The sequence below is a fragment of the Myripristis murdjan genome, chromosome 14, assembly GCF_902150065.1.
Source record: "Myripristis murdjan chromosome 14, fMyrMur1.1, whole genome shotgun sequence".
Classification (NCBI taxonomy): Eukaryota; Metazoa; Chordata; class Actinopteri; order Holocentriformes; family Holocentridae; genus Myripristis; species Myripristis murdjan.
In genome coordinates, this window is record NC_043993.1 from 20,554,308 (window position 1) to 20,570,832 (window position 16,525).

The window sequence follows — 16,525 nt, forward strand, 5'->3', positions numbered from 1 at the left end:
CAAACTTTGTGAAGCAGCTCAATATGTTTCAAGAGCACTTTCTGCTTAGTGCCTCTATGCCTGATTTACATTTCTTTAAAAAAAAAAAAAAAAGCTTTTACAACCATCATGCAAAATTTGATGTATTTTTACACACATCACTTGACTTTCTGCAAGTTGAATGTTTAGTTGACTGTTAACTTTCTCTGAAGACAAACAAGATCAGACATTTGAGTCTGACTCATTTGTCAAAACCACAGTGACTCACAGTTGTACTTTCATTGTGTGGGTGTCATTTGTCTTCAATGGCACATCTTTTTTTGGACAGGGTGACTGCAAAATGGAACTTGGATAGAGATTACACAGAATGTCATGACTATAACCTGAACCATTTACGTGTTACATACCATGATGAGAGAATTCTCCATGGTTGATTCTTTTTTCCAAAGTTTTTGATAGTGGTTTAATGTAGGAGTGTCTCTACAAGAAACACAAGGGAGCAAGAGCCAGGGTTATCACATCAGTGTCACAAAAACAATTGAGAGAAGTATATGTTGTAATATTTCAATTAAAAAAAACAGTCTCCAAATCAACTGGTATGTACCTGGATAGGAGAGACAGCAGCAGCGGGTGCAGTTCGTACAGGAATCCCACTGAGGGGGCTTCTTTGTGAGGAGTGCATTTGGACTGTGTGGCCTGGTCCATCTGAAACATCCAATAATATACCCATTACTTACTGTGTTACAGCATGGATACACAATTATTAAAATGCGCTAATGTGCAATAAATGTGCTAATGTGCAATAAATCATTAGCATATTAACATGATATTAGTATAATTACCTCTGATAAATGAGACCATTAGGGCTGAAGACTTAAAGAAATACCACTGAAACTGCAATGAGACTAAATGAAATAACCAAACTGCAGGAGCAGCAATTTTTAGATAAAGATGGAATGTGCTTGTTTGTTTTGACAGTCAAAATGGAAATTGTGATGCAAAATTCCCACAAAAATTAAAAAATTCAGCCCTAAAGTGCATCACCAAAAAGACCGGCAGCCTCTACACAGCATTTTACGCTGTTGATCCCTGGAGCTTACAAAGTTCAGCTGCAGAAAGTGAAATGAGTTGATCACTGACAGGGATGTGGGAAATGTGGTTTTAATTCTGAGAAACTACAGCATTAATTTGAGCACTACTAGTTTGAGAAAGAGGTGGCCAGTCATGCCAACCATGATTCCATTTGTGTATGGAAATTATACCAATATATCACAAATGATTTGAAAATTTTGGTGTATAAAAATGCTTAACAGGAACTTTTAACCTATGGAAAAAGTTCATCATTATCAAATGATCGTCAAGCATGTGTTCTGTTTAATGTAATTTGATGATCAGGATGGAGTATGTTTTTTCATAAGCTATGATATCATAACAAATATGCTATCATCTGTTTGATTTTAATTTTCTGAGAGTGTCACCTTTCACAGCTCTGCTAAAAGTAAGATATTTCAGGGAAATCTCTTTCTCAACAGCTGCGTTGATATTCCCACCAGGTCAGATTATCAGTAAGTTTCAAGTGTGAGTCTACTGACAAACATGTAAAATCCATCCAAAGCCCTCTCTATCTCTTGTCTAGGTCACACAGTCCCCAGCCATCTTTCCTCAGCAGTGAATCATCCCACATTACCGTATATGACATCGCTGTGGAGAAATGATAGACATCCGAGGTGGCTTTCTCATCAGCTGTTCTCTTCTATAGTCATGCTGGTGAGATTCCCTGTGTGTGTGTGTGTGTGTGTGTGTGTGTGTGTGTGTGTGTGTGTGTGTGTGTATGCTCACTCTGTCCAACAGTGTCAAAGGACTTAATGAGGGATTTGACAGTGGTTCCAGGCTCGGAGTCCACATCTCCGTTGGCATCGGTGGGTGTGGTGGGGATCATTGAGATACCACACCAGTGACGACTGTTATCAGAGTCAGGCACTCTCCCCTCGTCACCTTGGGACCTGAGGGACACAATGGGAGAGGATTGCTGTGTACTGACATACACAATGCACACACTAGGGAGACAAGAATGTGACAACATGGGGTGTGCATTTGTGATCAGAGCACTTTCACAACCTTAGCTTTTGTACCTCATCTAACACCAAAGTGAAATTACCAACTGATTAGGAAAAATAAGTCTGTCTCCCAATAAATGCTGTAAAAGCTGATTAAGATTGTTAAGTGTTTGTTCATGTTATTGACATGACTATGTGATAAAGCTAAGTAGACTTCTGTATTCACCCAGAGCTGGTAAGCTTGTGCTAAAAAAAAAAAAAAAAAAAAAAAGTTAATCAGTTAACTAAGGCTGGGTATTAGCAAGGATCTCACAATATGATAAGTATCATGATACATGGGTCACAATATGGATTTGTATCAAGACACATTGCAATACTCTACACAATTGACTGAAAATGTGTAAATAGTTTGAAAATGCAAACAACTATGTAAAACCTTGCTGGATTGATAAAATATACAGCAGATAAATAGGGTGACACTTTTGGGACTCAAAATTATTTAATTCAATTATTAAAAACTATTAAAAAAAATTATCACAATGCACTTATTTAAGACAATGAACTAAAATGTAGATGTCATGCGATTATATATCAGCACAACTGATACATTTCATCACAAGTGACTATCACGATACTCTGCTGCATCGCTTGTCTTGCACAGCTCTGTCAACAACCAGTGACCAGTGACGATCAGCTCTAAATTAGGTATATAAAATTCCAAGTATTCAAATTGTTGAAATGCCTTCTATTCACCTCCCCCACGACCACTGGACTCCAGACCATAAACTGTGAGATTTGGAGTGAGTGACGCCTCTTTATCAGTGATGAATGAGTGAGGAACAACAAGCAAGGAATTCCTGTTAAGCAGTCGGTGTTCAGCTCCTCCTCCCCAGACAGCATGGATTCAAACAGATGACACAACCCAAAGCTGGACTGGTGTGATATCATTTATTGATTTGCCTAATACACAACATTGAAAACAGAAGAACACCTTACACTTTCTGTTGCATTGATTATTCTGCTACAGGCATCAAACCAGTAAGAGGTCTCTAAGAAAAAACCTGCAGAATAAATTAACAGCTGCACATTCACTGTATTATCAAGTAAATGGCTTTACTGTAGTCACTGGAAATGAACTACCACGTTGTTACCATCTCATCTTTTCCAAGTTGATGTATTTGGTAATATCAAATATTCAAATGTGAGGACCAGAATTTCCTGGTTTCTAACTAATGCTATGGCTTTTTTTTCATAAAACTGCACAAATTCAGTAACTCTGATAACTGGATTACAAGTGGAACCTGAGATTCTGAAACTATACTGTATGCCATGCTTCTTGAATACCACATAGATAAAGAATACTGAATGTATATATGATACATTTACTTAAAAAAAAAAAAAAGAGAAATCATCCATCTTTAAAATGCTTGACAACACAAAATCAAGTACTTGAGAGCCTTTTAAAGGGATTGTATATCCTTGGTTGGCAAAATAACGCTTTTGCAGACTGGATCCTCTACATTTCAGATATTGGATGATGAACTTGATGAACAACTTTTTTTTAATCCCCATGTGGATAAAAAGCATTCTGAAAAAGCACTACTAATACTATGTTACTATGTACTGTGACACTCAGTTGTTTTTGCCTTGTTCTATGTGTCAGTGTATCAGTATTGTGAAATGCAAACAAGACAAATTCCTGTAGATCAGTTATACCTGGTGATCAAAGTGATTGTGGTCAACTACATGGCAGTATCACAGCCTACAATGACTTCTGAGGCTCTGAAGAAAAAACGTTTTGCTTGACCCCTGTAAGTAACATGGCAGTATTGTTGCATAATGGAAAGTCTACTCAGATCAAATAATTTAAAATGAGTTTAACTCATCATCTGAGAGAAATGCATTAACAGGATAAAATATTCCTTTTAGGAACTTGCAGCACAGTTATCTTGGTCTTTGTGTTAAAATGAACCAATAACTTTTGGATTTTTTGGGTGATTGTTTTATGACTCTGAGGTACAGCTATTTATGTTTGTGGTCATTGTAAAAACTAATTTTGGCAGTGCTTTTTATCTGACAGCATGGCTAACATCAACATTGTCCTGATAGTCACATCTGGCTGACAGAAATAGTGCTATAAATTAATCTGTTAATTGAAACTAAACATATTAATCATCACTAATACAAATATAAAGAAGGAACACAGCTGATGATACATCCCCAAAGATGACACAGTGCCATCTAATGGATAAATATCACACTGCATTTACTTAAAATTCAGCTTTCTTCCAACTACAGCATATGATCGAACCTTAGTCTCAAAATGGAGTGAAGTGATTGTAGAAAACTTCTTCACAGATCATTAACGTCAAGTTTTGAAGTCACTGCTGCCAGCAACCAGAGGTAACACAAGTTATAAACAGTCAAACAGAAAGTAACTTGATTACTTTTATAGATATTTTCAACATTGACAGTGGAAGAACTGCGAATCCCAGGACAAAAACCTAAAAAGCTAGCTATTTTTTTCAATTACAAACTCAGCTTTCTGTTTTGCTGTGTTGCTTGTGGCCTAAAATTAAACTTTTAGTCTGGCAACATGATAACTAGTCTGTTTAAGATTTGCCAGTGCATCAACAATAAACTGGCTGAAAATTTCCCCAAGTCTTACAGTATACTACTTACATACTTTTTCAGACTTTTAAACTGTTTTCATCAATGGTAGTTTTTGTGACAGGTTGAGTAGTCTCCGCCATAGTAATTTCATTCATTCATTCATTCATTCATTTTCCAAACCGCTTATCCTTGTAAGGGTCGCAGGGGGGTACTGGAGCCTATCCCAGCACTCATTGGGCAGAGGCAGGGAAGATACCCTGGACAGGTCACAGGTCCATCACAGGGCAGACAGAAAAAACAAGCACATCCACGCAAACATTCACAACTAGGGGCAATTTAGTAACTCCAATTCAATTCAGTAATTTCAAACTTTAAAAGGCACAAAAGCAACTCTGAACAGTATAAAAAGATGAGTCTCTCAAACATCTGGCATCTCTTGAACATATAAGAATTTCACAAACATAAGAGTACATTCATCAAGAAAAAAAAAAAATACAGAATTATTATTCAAAAGGTTGCAAAAGTTAAAGACATGTAGAGTAATGGAAGCCAGGGTCCAGACTCTTACTGGATATCTGTTTGGGTATGCACTGCATCTACAATGGTCATTCTGGCTTGGAATCAAATTTATATACACTACAAGACATTTTGACTGACATGGAAAGCTGTTAAGTGCAACAGTAACACTGTCTTCAGTTGGAGCTGAGATGTGTGGGGGGCAGGCACTGCCCTAACGCCCTTCTACAGCCGTCTTGGTGTCAAAAGCAGCTCCCGTGCCGATTCTGCAAAGAATAAGAGGAAGCAGTTAAGAGTTTAGATGAGCTTAAATAGGGTACACAAAGACGCAATCAAAAAACTCTTAACATGGGTATGATGGGTAACTTATGTCAATGATTATTCAGTGTTTTTCATAATGTGCATTGTACTTTTGCAGCATGACCAATGAACCAGTTTCTTTCTTTGTTTTCAAAGCAGACTTGTGGGCATTGACTCTCTTCTCACTCTCCTCCATGCATATTCCCTAAGATTAATAAGGTCAATCTTAGTCTGAAGTTTGTTTAAATTACTCAGTGATGACAACACTATTCAAATGTATCTGAAGCAGATGATACATAGCATGAGTTCAACCCAGTCATGCCATGCAGACCATCTTCCTAAAAATAAGGGGAGGGTTATTCACTCAAACAGCAGGTGGAGCCAGACAAATGTACAGAACAGCAGGTTTTACAGACCAGGCAAAGCAAATCAAGCCCCCAGAGACAAAAAGACAAGGTAACCCTACAGGAGCAGCCAGCCAGTCAGATAATTGCACGGACAGACAGACAGACGAAGACAGACAGGCTGAAGCAGCAACAAGAAGCAAAACAGACAGGAAGGTCAGTGAGCAGCAGCAGCAGACAGGGCAGACTGGCTGAGAGAGGGCTGGCAGGGCAGGGAACTCACCTGGACTGTACATAGGGAGCCTTGTCAGAGGGACATCTTTGACAGAGTCATCTCAGGGTGCTGCTGGAGGAGGGGAGCGGACGCAGCGTAACGGCTAATCTTTGACAAAGTTCCCTAATTTAGCTACGGTTTCAAACCAGTAACATATCTTATTCTATTGATATGAGGACTGTATAAATGTCCAGTAAACAACACATTCCATCTTAGTCCAAATATCACAGGATGCCTTGACATTACTGTTATGTGTGCAGTGGACACTGCCCTCTACAGGATTGCAGGAGGATATGATGAAAATGTTTAAAGTAATTCATATAGATATTATTTGTTTGCTTAATGGATTGTGCCATGACTGCGAGACAGATAAAGTAAATGCAGCACTGTACAGTAGCAAATCCAAGCAGACTGCCACAAGAAGTACAGTATTCAACCTGGCATGATAATGGAAGGGGACAACACTGTCAAAAACACCACGGCATATGCACGGTCACTCACACACTCAAACACACTGATGTACGCACACAAACAAATCAATGTGGTGCACTCTTCATCAATACACCAATCACATTATGCCAACGCCACAGTGCAACAGCAGCAATGCTAAAAGAAGACGACTTTGGCAGTCTACTGCGAAATGCAGACACATATTGTTACCCTGGCCTCAGTGTTGTATGGTGGGATAAAGGAAGCACAGAGCAGATCTACCACACCACCACTCCTGCAGAAAGAATAGCTTCTCATTGTGGAGTGTGAGGGTGGAGTGTTACTACAGGACGGTGGTCAGTGTGGAAGGGAGAGACAGAGAAGGCAGCAGCCTGAAGGAGTAAAATACACAGAGGGAAATACTGCAGGAGCCTGCTACTCTACCAACAGAGCTTGCCAAATCCCAGAAAAATTTAATGCTCTAAATCCACAGATTTAAAGCTATAAAATCCAAAGATTTGACCTTTATAATTATACTAAATCATGTTTGAAGACTACACATCCTGCTTAATAGTTTATGTCAACATAATGCCAGATTACAATTCCTAGAAGCCCCTTAAACAAGAGGTCCAGGGGAATAAAAATGATACTAAGTAATAGATACATATAACATGACAGTGTATGGGGAGATGGCATGGCTCTGCCAGGTATGTGATGTCCACATTGAGTTAGGGCAGAAAGGGACCGCAGCCCATTGCTGAGAGGGGGAGCAAGAGGGGACTGGTGGAGGGAGGAGCTGCAAAATAAAATAAAATAAAATAAAATAAAAAAATAAAAGAGTCCAGTGGAGATGGTACCTGACTCCCTGCACTGCCTCTAGGTCTGACAAGAGCTTGGCACTGCGATCTTGCTCCTCCTGCAGTCGCCTCCTAAGAGTACGCAGCTCCTGCTGGGCTTCCACCTTGATGTCGTTGGCGACCACCACTGCCGTCTGAAGGTCTGCCTGGAAACGACGCCACTCCTCTTTTTCTTCCTGCAGACATAAATACACAGACATGTACAGGTGCATGCAGATGTAGGCACACACATACTGTTGTGCTTTTAAGTTTACATACCCTGGCATAATTTGTAAGATGTGTACTATTCTTTAAAGAAAACATGATTGATCAGGCAAAACACGTTTCTTTTTCTTTTTTCTTTTCTTTTTTTTTTTTTTTTAAATAGGATTCAAATTAAACTATAGGGTATCATAGAACAGCAGTCATTTAAAAGAACATAGCAGTAAAGAATATAATGACATGATCCCTGTTCAAAAGTTTGCATACCCTTATTTCTTAATAATGTGTATTGCCCCTTTAGCAGCAACAATGTCTTGCAGCCTTGTGATAGTTGTGGATGAGGCCCTTTATTTTCCCAGGTGGTAAAGCTGCCCACTCTTCTTGGCAAAAGGCCCCGAGCTCCCATAAACTATTACGTTGTCTTACATGAACTGCAAGTTTGAGATCTTCCTAAAGTGGCTCCATGATATTTACATCAGGAGACTGTGATGGCCACTCCAGAACCTTCACTTTTTCTGCTGTGGCCACTCAAACGTCAACTTATGTTTTGGATCATTGTCATGTTGAAAAGTCCAAGTGCATCCCATGCGCAGCTACTGGGCTGATGAATGCAAATTGTCCTCCAATATTTTCTGATGACTTGCTGCATGCATCTTTCCATCAGTTTTGTTAAATTCCCTGTGCCGTTGTAGCTCACACATCCCAAAACATCAGAGATTCACCTCCATGTTTCACAGAAGGGATGGTGTACTTTTCGTCATAAGTCTTGTTGATACCTTTCCCCAATATAGCATTTGTGGTTGTGACCATAAAGTTCAATTTTGGTCTCATCACTCCAAAAGACTTCAAGACTTCAAGAAGTTTTGATGCTTGTCTAGGTGCTGCTGTGGGCAGGTTTTGTGGCGTTGGCAAAGTAATGTCTTTTTTTCTGGCAATTCAACCATGCAGCCCATTTTTGTTCAAGTACCTGCTTGTTGTGCATCTTGAAACAGCCATATCTTTTTTCTGTAGTGAAGCCTGTATTTCAGCTGAAATTGCTTGTGGGTTTTTCTTTGCATCCCAACCAATTTTCCTGGCAGCTGAGGCTGAAATCTTTGTTGGTCTACCTGACTGTGGCTTGATACCAACAGAACCACTAATTTTCCACTTTTTTTTTATCAGAGTTTGAACACTACTAATTGACATTTTCAAATCTATATTTATAAAATTCAACTACCTTTTTGTCACAAGTCCTTTGACAGTTCTTTTGCTTTCCCCATGGCTCAGTATTCAGTAAAGTCAGTGCAGCCCTGGATAAAATGTGCATGGATCTCTCAAGAGCTAAGAAACTCATTGACTGTTTATACAGACACAAACTACAATCAAACAAGGCACAGGTGTGGAAACTTACCCTTAACAGCCATTTAAAACTGTGTGTGTCAACTTGTGTGTATATTATCAGGCCAAATCAGGGCCATGTAACAATGAAGGGCTTCACCTGGCAAATATCCCTAAATAAAAGGAACGTTTTCTGCATGATCATTCATTTTCCAAAAAAAAAAAAAAATCCCCAATGTTTCACACATCCTGCCAGGGTATGTAAACTTATGAGCACCACTGTACTAGTCTGTCACAAAGACTAATGGGAATGTCAGAAAGACTACGTCCAATTCTCTGTCACTGATAAGTACAAGGATCTGTGACAGGCCTATATATACTAATATATAATAATATAATAATAATATAATATATACTATTGACAGCCACTGAGATGTGGTTTGGCCATTCCCACCACTCAAACACATTATGACTTTAGAAAAGAAAAAAGAAAAAAAAGACAAGAAAGGTAAGGAAGGATGGAAGAGTCCAACTCTCACAAAAGGAAATTATTGAAAAGTTCGACTAAACTGTGGGGCTTGTAAGATGTCTAACAATCCAATCACAGTTGGGAATATAACTGCTGTTAAGGCAAAGTTTTAGATGAAGCTCATGGAGGGAAGATGTCTTTATTTTGAAATATTTTAAGACATTTTACTGTCATTAGAGAAGTGAAAGTGAAGAGAAAATAGGGTAAGACAGAAAGGAGATGACATGCAAGGCCCTGGCTGGATCCAAAACCAGGATGCCAAAGTTAAATGATAAACACCCTTAGCTAACTGAGCCAGGGCAGCCCAATTTCGGTCATCTTAAAGTATTTTAGATTGTTTTGTTTAAGTAAGTAAGTAAGTAAGTAAGTAAATAAATAAATAAGGACAAGGAAATGGCACCTTTTGTCTTTTAGCTGAGATGCATCTGTCCTTACTGGTCTCTTTGCTCCTCAACAGTGTGATACCACAGGTGCTAAAGCAACTTTATGAGTAACTCCACGTTATCCTTACCTTCATCTGTTTACTCAAAACCTTCAGCTGTCGGTCTGATTCAGCTTTCTGCTCCTCCAGCTTTTTGACAAGATCTGCAATGGCAAATTCAAGGTCTTTAAGAACCAATTCCCAAGCTCTGTTATGTCTAGCAGACTGTAAACTCTGACAAATTGGCACTAATTAATATAACATTCACCACAAAGAGGCACACTGTCTTGTTTTTCGTGAGAAAACAGCAGCCAATCTATAGCATTGTGTCCTCTGGGTCGTGATAGATTTTTCAAAAATGTTTCTGATTAATCCAATGATAATGATATTAGTTCTACATTAAACTACACACCATGAATCAATCTCAACAGTCTGTCATGAGTCATAACAGTCAGTGGAAATATATTGCATCCAGCCATACACCATTAGCTAACTGCACAAGTGGAAAAATAGAGACAGATGTGCTCACAACACAGTATGTAGTTTGACCTGAGTGTCTTCTCTACTCATGGAAAATCAGTAAACATTTCTTGTGATCATCAGACTGCTGTACAAGAGCTCCTTATAACCCTGTTTTAGTCTGTAGGATACTGATAAGCTGCATATACTGAGAGAACTGCCAGAATTCACACATCCATTTCTGTCGCTGTAGAAAAAAGCGAATGGATCTACAGTATTAGATTCTGCACAGCTATTATACTAGCTGTACCACTCTGCCAGGTCGGAGCCTGCATGATTTGAGTGGTGAAATAAATATCTGTGATCTGATGATAACTGCAGGCATTTATCAATATGAAGGATATGATGTAAGTGCTTAAGTGTGCTATTTAGAGTGGGCACTAATGTATAAACCTAGACTGGATGGTAGAGGAACATAGGTGAGATCATTTGGATTATCAAATCAGTGCCTTACATCACAGTTGTTTGGGTGAATTAGGCCCTTCACATCTCCTGGCTTGTAGCAGCTCACCATGTAATAAGTTGACAAAATGTTTTAAAAAATGTCTTCCCTAATGGTTTGAAAATCTAAAGAAAATGTTTCATGCAATATATTCTGAGTAAATGTAACACTTTCAAATTACTACTTAGACTATGACTTAGAAAGACTATGACTAACAGTTCTAACATATTTTTAACTGACTTGAGTATTGTTGTTTTTTTTTTAGGAGTAATTACATTTTAGCCAATATTAGTATAACAATTAAAATGTGCTACACTCCTTATTAAATAATCATCACTGGTTGACAAAATTTGATATTATTCTTATTCTTACATTTACAGTTTTTCCATTTTCAACCCATTGAGAGAGCTTTTTTTATAACATGCAGCAAAAGGCCTTGGCCTCGAACCCAGGGCGTTGTGGTGTGGTGTGTGCTCTTACCAAGTGATCAATTCAGTTTACTGATCAGTTCAGTTCAGAATACTTTAGCTACCAGGCCACCCCTGAGAAAGCAATTTTTATCATATTTTTTCAAAGTTAATACATTATTTGACAGTGCAACAGTTATTACACTATCACTTGATGTTCTTCCAGCAACACCCTAAACCCATAGGCACCATCCTGGTGACTATGCAAACCATATTCACCTGCACTATCCTGTACCTACACTTGTGCTTACAGCTAATTCAAACCACTACTCTGGGATTGCTCTTAACCTCTTAACATGGGCCTGCTGACCCTGTTGACCTCAAGCAGCCCACTGAATGGTCTGAAGTGTTCTAAATAGTCAGGAACGCTTGCTATATGAGAGAAGTGGAAAGTTCCTGGGGCCAGATTCTCCAAAAAGTTCTTACTAATAATCTTAAGATGTTTCGTAAGAGGAAAAAATGAGAAGTTCTTAAGAATGTTCTCAAGTGCTATTCCCCATTATTTTCTTAAGAACTGCACATTATCTTAAGAACTTCTTAATTTTTTCCACTTACGAACTTCTCAACTCTCTACCTTTATGTAAACAAACAGCCTCGAGCTGCAACCCACAGCAGCTCCATCTAAAATACAACAAAACAATATCCATTATAGTCTCAACTTTGATTTGATGTTATAAAAGTGTTTTCTCAAAAATTGAGATACATACTTTGTATTGGACAGCGACGATATTACTAACCTATTAGTTAATGGAATCTAAATATAATTGACACATGAATGGTGACTGGTGGCCAAACAAAATGTCCTCATATAGACTCAGAAACAACAGCCTATATGTGTCTAAATACTGGTTTAGATATTAGGCTGAATTACAGTTTAGATAACGATTATCTCTATGTAAACATATACAATGTAAAATTATTAAGGTATTACTACATCAATCTGTTATATAATCAAATTTGGCTCTAAATGAATCAAAGATGTTTGAAAAATAGCTTACCTTCACACAGCATGTGGTTACTTAAGACGACCTTTACCTGTCTTAAAGTTACGATACTATTTAAGAAAAATAGTAAGATCATTTATTTCAAGAATCCCATTTATTCTTAAGAAAAATCTTAAGAATAAAGTTGCGAACATTCTTAAGATCTTTTGTTTGGATTCTTAAGAGATTTTGTTTGTGAATTCGATAATATCTTAAGATTCTTCTTAAACCCAAACTTAAGAAAAAAAGTGTAACTTAAGAAGAAATTTAATCTTAAGAACCTTTGGAGAATCCGGCCCCTGAAGACATAATTCAAAGTTGAAGCACGGGCTTGGCAGCTCTATGTAGCAAACCAACTGACCAATTAATTATTCTCCATTACACTCTACTTATCTACATAGAACTCATCAGTCAAGCAAAGGAACATACTCTCCATGTCCAGGACAGCCTGGTTGGTGTGGAGGTGGATGGCCCTTTGTTGCTCCACCTGATCCTCCAGTTCAAAGATGGTCTCCTTCAGCTCCTTCACCTGGTTCTCAGCCTGAATTCCCGACTCTTCCAGGGAGCTCACCCGGTTGCTCAGCTCCTGCTCCCTCCTCTCTGCTCGCTCCTGGACATGCTGGCATTTGGTCTCCACCTGTGTGTGTGTGTGTGTGTGTGTGTGTGTGTGACATTACGATGGTTAGTAATGGGTAAAAACATAGTGGCAATCTTTCATGTGAAAGTAATTGCCGGCTGTCACCATGGTAATTATATGAATGCTGTAAAGTCACCTTTAGCTGTGCAAAAGACTATTTATGATAACATCCAGATGTCTTTGAAGGGCACAGTGTCTCCATTTGATCTTGATGGAGTATTTCTACATTTATCTTCAGATACTTCAGATATAAGCCGCTTTCCATTAACACGTAAAATATCAGCCACCCTGATCTGAGAATGTGGCCTTAGCATTAAAGCCGATTATCTGAGCCACTTGGTTATGGATTTGTATTTCAACATTTTTTAAGATGCCATTTTAAAGATCAGATTTATGAGATCAAATTACTGTATTTCCACACATGGTTTGAGAACTGCTGTTTTGGATCTCCTGCATGTGGTTGTATTAATTAAGTGTCTCTGCATTAACTCCTTTTTACTGCTCCCCACATTTTAATTTGCTTTTATTTGCACTGTAGCTGGACTGAGTCCAAACTGCATGTTGAATTCCGGTTTTGAAGATAACGTCCATAGAAAAAAATCTTTTTTTGTCGATCCAGACCTGTCACTTAATGAGTACCCGCAGGATTTGTTGATAAAAGCCGTGTGGTATCAAAGCCACTAGCAGGCTAAAATTTAGATTGTGGACATCAGAGAAGAGAGGCAATACTATATGTTATGTACAGGATGAAGCCTTGAATGTGTGCCTTTTAAGTTTTTAAAAGTTCCAAGTGATTTGGGTATGTTTTACCATGGATGAAAATGGAAATATGACAATAAATATTCTATTTGATAACCACAGATTGCTTGTGCAGCAATATGATTTGTAAACATTGTCTTGTTAAAGATGATGCATGATTGGTATGTTAAGCACTCGTATCACTTCTTGGTTCAGGCAGACTGCCTCGTCTCAGAATTTGGCCATTTTCCTCAAACACATTCTTGACCCAGCCATATGAATAAATATGATCTGCAGTATCTTCAGTGGTGGAAGAACATATGTGCAAATTTGTACATGTATTCCTCATAAATTTAATATTTTACAGATATTTGTATGCATGCTTACAATCTGCATACATTTGTCAGACTCCCACATGATTAAATTACCATTTCATTTATACTCTAGTCCTTGTGAGTATTTTGATGAAATATTGCCATTGGGCAGCAGGGGTCACTCTTCTCTGTCAGTCTTGAAATTAATTTGAGAAAATAAGGCAGTCAAACAAACTAATTTTAGTCAATTAATGATATCAGTATAACCATCACTTCATGTTTGTTAAGCAGCCAATCAGTGAAAACATTATGGAAAAACACACCAAATGCCGAGGGACAGTATGCACTATAAAAAACATTTCTTCTAACCTATGCTGGGGTTATGACTCTACCTCTACCAAACCAAATAAGCAAATATACATATTATCTAAACTTCATTTTGTGACCTGTACAGTCCAGTCACTTTCTATGGTATCCAGATAATATTGCCTTACTTGGGCTCAATAAGGTAGGCTGCTCAGCAATACAAAAGGATGAGGTAAAGAGCTAACTGATGAAATTGTTTGGGGAAGGAGCAGATACTACTATGTAAAAAGACTTCAGCCAGAAATGGACATTTTAGAGGAAATTTCAAATGAAATCTGAATGGGTAGTAACTGAAGACTAATTCTGAATATGTTAAAACAGCTGAGCAATTTCTTGTGTTTCCACAATTCAAAACTTCATTTTGCCAGTGGAATATGGTGCAAACACCTTGTAAGTGCTTGGGTCCAAGCCACATATTTATATCAAATATTCATTAAAAGCGGAGTTATGATAAAACAATAATGTTTTACTATGAAACAATTTCATAAGGTTGATAAATGTGTACACATCAACTACATGCCATCAGGTGTAAACTGTCAAAGATAGAAAGAAGACTGTACTAAGCTACCCACATGACTTCTTTTAATTCCTGAAGATGTACAAAAATATTCAATGTCCTGTATCCATGGTTACATCAATACCTTGTTGATTATGCATTCTGTAATCATGCGCCAGAATAAAAATCATTAGTTCTTGGTTGCCTCAAACAAACTCAACTAATAAGTTTTGTCCCTCAAGATAATAGCCACTTTGAACTCCTGTATCTTTAAATCTATGCAAAATATCATCATCATATTCATTCACAATGCATTCTGATGTGTTGTGAGTGATTCATAAAAGATGCGTGACAAGGTTATGCTGGTGCTCACTTAGTCTCATTTATACAATAGCTTATCCATGTCTGGTGATGACCAACTGACCACAGTGTAAACAGGTGATATGCCAGGTGAGACTGACTCATGGAAATTAGAGTTCACAGGAATAAGTATGCCCCTTTGTCTCGCCAACTCTAACCGAATTAGAAAAGGTTGCCCAACCCACTGTACTCTGAACAACGCCATCATCAAGAATAATAACATCGAAGCAGAACTCAGTGAACATAATATGCTAAAATAAGTGAATGATGTCAGCCTCTCTGCAACTCCCACCATATGGCTCTAATAGATTATGATGTTAGTGACTGAAGTTATGGAATGGCCTCACCCTCACACCCATGTGGCAGAAGCCAGTCGCCTGACTCAGATGGTCATGTACTGGTGGACCACCCCAGCATGTAAGCACCACGATTATCATCCAACAATGATAACATCGCTGAGTTGATGAGAGCACGCCTCACATTCAAGTCAACAACCACCAATAATATAAATCCACACTGCCACAACTTTTCTAGTGTTTGTGGCATTAATCGGGAAAACCAAAGTGACTGCTCTACCAACAAACACATGAAAGCAATTAGAGTGAACCAGTTCATGTGCTGTGGTGATGAAAAGTGCCTAATACCAGCTGCAAAGTCTGTCTACAGGTGTGCGGGGCAATGTTCACACTGTGTGGTCTGGTTTTGGCTGAAAAACAGGTCAGGTCAAATTAGCAAACATATCTTGTTACTCAGAAACAGCATGGCATGACATTATGTCAAATTTTGGGCAAAGTCTTCATTTGCAATAAAAATACTGAGGCTGACTTATGGTGATTTGATCAAAAGGTTATGACACATGTAGCCTAACTGATTATTACCTAAGCGACTCTCATTTTAGCATCTTCAGTGGCTACCTTTTGGGTGATGACCGCAGGGCTATTATAGGAGAGAATTTATCACAGATTTCATTTCACTCAGATATTAGGTCATTGGTCAGAATAGTCTATTTGAATCACAGGGAGAAAAAAGAGATTATTTTTTTAATGTGCAAAGCAATAGGACTTCTTGTCGGTAATAGGATGTGTCTTTCAGAAAAGGCAAAAAGATTTTCAGCTCCATGAAACACTTGTCCCATCTTGGTCATACTCAACACTATATTCTAGAAAATTTCTGCAACGTAAGTATAATATCTGAATAACCACTTATTTCCTTCCTTCTTTGCAGACTGCAGTGAGTGTAAAAAGGGAACTGTTGTCCTGGCTGCTGCAACTGGCAGGCCAGCTAAGATAACAAGCTAAGATAACAAAGGTGTCTTGAGTCACATATTACACCTACAAAAGTCCTGGATTTGTATATATACTAATAA

General features: G+C 38.2%; 1 protein-coding gene across 4 annotated transcripts in view; it reads right to left on the bottom strand.

Moving 5' to 3' along the window:
• specc1 (sperm antigen with calponin homology and coiled-coil domains 1) overlaps positions 1–16,525 on the bottom strand; it is an 86,069-nt gene that overhangs the window by 25,208 nt on the left and 44,336 nt on the right. For 2 of the 4 annotated variants that reach the window (XM_030068632.1, XM_030068633.1), the window contains 6 exons: positions 12,678–12,885; positions 9,928–10,001; positions 7,370–7,545; positions 1,819–1,982; positions 584–684; positions 387–459 (listed from right to left, as the gene is read on the bottom strand). In XM_030068632.1, the coding sequence (XP_029924492.1) occupies positions 387–459; positions 584–684; positions 1,819–1,982; positions 7,370–7,545; positions 9,928–10,001; positions 12,678–12,885 (796 nt within the window). Of the gene's footprint in view, positions 1–386; positions 460–583; positions 685–1,818; positions 1,983–2,965; positions 5,432–7,369; positions 7,546–9,927; positions 10,002–12,677; positions 12,886–16,525 lie in introns of those variants that run through there. The other 2 variants (XR_003929362.1, XM_030068634.1) reach the window with 2 other exon arrangements.